General features: G+C 42.6%; 1 protein-coding gene across 1 annotated transcript in view; it reads left to right on the forward strand.

The window, feature by feature from the left end:
• Positions 1-1,641, forward strand: part of NIPSNAP1 (nipsnap homolog 1 (C. elegans)) — a 19,238-nt gene extending 17,597 nt beyond the window's left edge. The window contains exons 8-10 of the mRNA XM_018570191.1: positions 759-853; positions 1,284-1,367; positions 1,494-1,641. Coding sequence (XP_018425693.1) covers positions 759-853; positions 1,284-1,367; positions 1,494-1,558 — 244 coding nt within the window. The 3' untranslated portion in view covers positions 1,559-1,641. The remainder of the gene's footprint in view (positions 1-758; positions 854-1,283; positions 1,368-1,493) is intronic.
• Positions 1,642-5,101: the final 3,460 nt, after the last annotated feature.

A 5,101-nucleotide genomic window follows, 5' to 3' on the forward strand; every position in this document is an offset into this window, starting at 1 on the left:
GGGTCTTATTTTCGGGGTAGGTCTTATATTACAGAAATCCCTGAAGATAGCGCTAGGTCTTATTTTCGGGGTAGGTCTTACTTTCGGGGAAACACAGTATAATACCCTGTTTCCCCGAAAATAAGACCTACCCCGAAAAGAAGACATATTTTAGCAATTCCCAGAAATAGTACTAGAAGACCTACCCCGAAAATAAGACCTAGTTGTGACCATTCCCAGGGCCGGTGGTGTCATAAGGGGGAACTTGAAGAGCTGCGGGAGAGAATCAGTGGTGCCAACAAAGCCAGCGCCAGAGGAATCGGGGCGCACGGGAGGGAGCAGAGCCGCATAAGCCGATGCCTCCTCTATAGCGCCGGCTCCTGTCACAGGCGGAGTGATACCAAATGCACTCCGCCTATGAGGAATCGATAGTGAAAGCGCGCTTCGCTCATTCTGGCCAGCGATTGGTTAGCAAATTTCTCTTGGAAAACATGCATGTTAATCAGGTACTCTGACACAGCACTTTTGTGTTTGAGCCTTTTTTATTATGATGTAAATATAAAGTATTTGTTTTTAAAATGTAATTATTAGTTTGGATTATGGTATTCTTAGAAATTGACTACCTATTACTTATGTAGGTGAAAAAAATACTTCATGTCGGTAAACCAAATTATTGTACATACACTGTATAATAAAGTTTGCACTTTTGTTAGTGTATCATTTATTAGCCATACTTGCGTTACTATTCCAGCTAATTGTTTTCTCTTTACTAACTTTAGGGCTCGTGCTATAAAGTATCGTCAGGAGAATCAGGAGGCTGTTGGAGGATTTTTTTCTCAGATTGGAGAGTTATATGTGGTGCATCACCTCTGGGGTAAATCTAGTAAAACACTATGGGCAAATAAAATTGTTTGTGTTGGGGGATTACTGGTTGCCATAAAATACCTTTTTTTTTTTTTTTTCCTTTTTTCCTTTTTTTTTTTTTTTTTTTGAGTTTATTGGGGAATAAACCATGACACTACCTATAGGAGGTTGGACACTAAAAAAAATGTTGATTTTTATAGTCCATAATCTTTAAAAGGGTTACCTTACCTTACGGCTGAACGCTCCTTCCCTATAGCAGTACAGCCCTGCACTCTGTATTTTGATTTTTGCTTGCAAATGGCGAGCACTCATTGGTCAGTGTAACTATAATTGCCTGTGGTCACACAACTAAAAAAGTTGGATTTATGTAGACTAAGCCTTCATAAGTAATATAAAGCATCTCATACTAATAAGAGCACCTTACATTTATTGTTTGTCAGCTTACAAAGATCTACAGTCTAGAGAAGAAACTAGGAAATCCGCATGGACCAAACGAGGATGGGATGAAAATGTGTATTACACAGGTAAAAAGCATTTTCTGAATCCCATTTAATTAAAAGTATGTAAAGCAATGGAGGTTGGTGATTTTTATACCACTGTTCAGGTAGTAGTAGATTTATGCACTTTTTTTTTTTCTTTTTTTGTTGCAGTTCCCCTTGTCCGGAACATGGAGTCCCGTATTATGATTCCTCTCAAGATCTCTCCCCTCCAGTGATGTCTCTTCCTCCACCCTGACCAAAAAAACTTCATAGCGATTCCTGTACTTTGAATTGTAAAGGGCAGTGCACCTCATTTCCATACTGACTGCAACAAAATGGCTGATCTCCAGCAATTGTAATGGAACTTAACCTGACAAAAATACCTGAAGAGCTAGTATTTTGGGACAGTGATATGGTTTTACACATTGATTTCCAGCATCAATGCTAGAATTTGGGGGTATCTTGCTGTATTCATTATTTGCTTGATATATTAGATTGTACTCGGGGAATCCTTTTATCAGGTGCTGCTGAAGAAAATAATATATTGAGCATTAAAGGAGAACTATGAGGCGAGTGAAAATCACTCAGCCTCATAGTTCTAGCCGACGTGTGGCAATGAAACTGTCACAGGTGGGCTCAGTAGATTCGGAAGTGAGCGAACACATACCGTCGCTCTCTCACTTCACGATCTATCCCTGCAGAGAGCCGTGACTGTTCACTCACTGCTCCCTGCAGGGATTCCCCCCACCCCTGTCCGATCCTCCATCGCTGACTGGCGGAACGGGAGGGGGCGGGCGCAGCTGGCTCTACCTCTAGATAGGCAGAGCCAGCTGTCAATCCCGCAGCTGGGTGGATCTCGAGAGTAATGTCGGGACCAACCCGGCTGCGGGAATCTCCGTACACTGCGAGCTGTAGCTCGCAGTATACTGAGCTTAGGGTGATGGGAGGACGCTAGTTTGTATCCTCCCGTTACCCTTAGGAGAACTATGGGGAAAAGCCCTGACCCCCATAGTTCTCCTTTTTAAGCAATGAGATCCACACAATTTTGTCCTGTAAACTTCTGCTCCTGTCTTTTCTTTTTGGTCTTAGTCATTTGAAATTCTGCCTAGTAAATGTAAGAGTGTAAATAAAACCTTGCTGTGTATGTTTTCTTATTATGTGGCTTATTGTTGGACAATGTATAATAATATACTATAGTATGTCTTTGTAGCTTATCCTTGTCATGAACTGTTTTAATGCAAATCATTTAATAACCTGATACCTGGTTTAATGTTAGCTTGCCATTGACAGCTCAAAGAAAACCTGTACTTTTCCCATTCAGGATGGCGGGATAAGAAGCACCCGCTGGTGTTTGGCCAAAGCTCCACGCACAATCTCATACTTTCACGTATGATGGAGCTTGTAACTCTCTTCTGCCACATACAATGCAGAACTGAGTGTTAGTTGACAGGCCTGAGTCATATAGAGACTGGGAGAGGGGATGGAAAAGGGATCTTTACTGCTGCTTAAGCTCTGACGTTAAACAGACCTGGAACTTACACACCATTATTTCAGGGATGTGCCAAGTAAATGTGTCCATGTGAGAGGGGTGCTTTTTAAATACAAACATCAAAGGATACCAGTAAACCTGTTACTTGCTCTGAATGGACACAGAAAAGGTTCACTTTAAAAGTGAGGCAGATTAGCTGCTATTTTATACTAATGTCATCAAAACACCCAGTAGAAACTGCCACTTAGTTCAGTTAGAGATTTTGGGGCTTGATATACACTGCCTGTTCAAAAAAAAAAAAGTCACCACCTGGATTTCATCAAGCAAATAGGTCAGAGCCTTTCGCTGGATAATAGATCTATGTTTAGCAATGTTATGTCCCCAAACAATTAGGTCGGCTGCCTATATGAATATACTGAATGACCAGGTTTTTCCATCAATGGATTTTTTCTTTCCTGATGGCACATTGGGTATAATTCCAAGATGACAATGCCAGGATTCATTGGGCTCAGATTGTGAAAGAGTGGTTTATGGGGAGCATGAGCAATCATTTTCACACATGGATTGGCCACCACCAGAGTCAAGACCTTAACCCCATTTAGAATCTTTGGGATGTGCTGGAGAAGACTTTACATAGTGGTACGACTCTTCCATCATCACTACAAGATGTTGGTGAAAAAATAAATGCAACTCTGGACAGAAATAAATGTTGTCACATTGCATAAGCTTATCGAAAGGGTGCCACAGCGAATGTGTGCTGCACTCAAAGCTAAAGGCGGTCCAATAAAATGTATAGTGTTTCTTTTTTTTTTGGACAGGCAGTCTATCAAGAACTCTGTGTAAAGAGCAATAAAGTAAAAGGTAAGACTCACTCTGATTAGGGTAAGGATTGCTACAGTGGTTCCAGGGATGCCCATCTGCAGACTGAAAATTTGGTGAAGGGCCTTCTATTGAAATGAAAGGTGCATGCAATAGGCATGTACAGAAGGCACACTGGTTTGCAGGAGAACATCATATGAGCCTCACATCACAGGTTTAGGTAAAGTTTTAGAGTTGGCAAAGTTGCTTAGGATTACTGAGAGCCCTCAAAGATACTTGCACTTATCTTTTTTTTTCTCTCATCTGTATTTTTATTGAGAATAATAAGAGTGACAACAGTACAAAACTGTACACTACAATCTCGTATAAAATCAGCGTGTAAAGAAGTAGCACAGTGTCATTCATGACAATCTGACAGGACGATAACTGCATAAAAATAAGCTCTAAACATGACACAGTAGGTTAGCTTATTTCGGATTCATTTGGGTACATCTGGGAGATGGGCTGGTGAGGTTTCAGGTAGATCGGACAGATGAAGAGGAAGTAATTCCCAGCGCAAGGCTGGTGATGGGGACATCACATTTGGGAGACCAAATGAAACCTTACATTCAGTGTAAGCAGCCTTGTGTCCTGAGATTTGCTATGATGAGGTACATCGCAGGGGGAGGAAGGGAAGAAGAAAAGTGAGATGGAAAGGTCAAGAGGAGAAGATAGAAAAAGGAAATAGAGGAAGAAAAGGGGGGGAAGAGTCAGGCGGTGTGCAGGGGACGAAGCAATGTTCGTGGAACCGTTATAAATAATTACTCGCACTTATTTTTTAAGTCCATTTCTCAGAACCAACAATAATTCCCCCTTTTCCAAATGACATTATCTCTTGCCCAAATCTGCAAATAGATCATCAGTAATTTGTACTGCACATTTAAGAACAATGAAAAATATTAACCACCATAACTGAACAATGTACTCCCAACGGGGATCGGACGGGACACAGACCCCTGCAGCCGGTGCCCAGCGGTGAGGAGAGTTCCAAACCTCAATCCTAAATAACAATTGTCACCCCCGCCACCGGCTTATCAGCTCTGCTCCCCCCATTCTCCTCCCTGCTAGGAGCCCGACGCATGCTGCTGTCTGTTTCGCCTTTGATCACCGCCTGTATCAGCAGAGGCAGTGGGGATCAGAGGGGACACAGACCGCTGCAGCCAGCTCCCAGCGGGGAGGAAAGAGCGCTGTCAGCCACTTTGACTGCATCCCCCCATGTCCCCGCTGCACCCCCTCTTCAGATTAACTGCCGGCGGTAGACAGCCATCGACAAGTCTGCCATCCAGCGGAAGGAAGCAATAGCCAGCCTGCTATTGGCTATTTTAAACTGCAGCAACCAATAGCAGGATGGGTATTGTACCCGCCCACTGCCTTTGTCAATCAGCAGAGGAGGACCTAAAGAAGAACCTTCAGCCAGTCTGATATTGCAATT

This window comes from Nanorana parkeri, unplaced genomic scaffold (genome assembly GCF_000935625.1).
Source record: "Nanorana parkeri isolate BGI_ZX_2015 unplaced genomic scaffold, ASM93562v1 scaffold1476, whole genome shotgun sequence".
In the NCBI taxonomy this organism is placed as follows: domain Eukaryota; kingdom Metazoa; phylum Chordata; class Amphibia; order Anura; family Dicroglossidae; genus Nanorana; species Nanorana parkeri.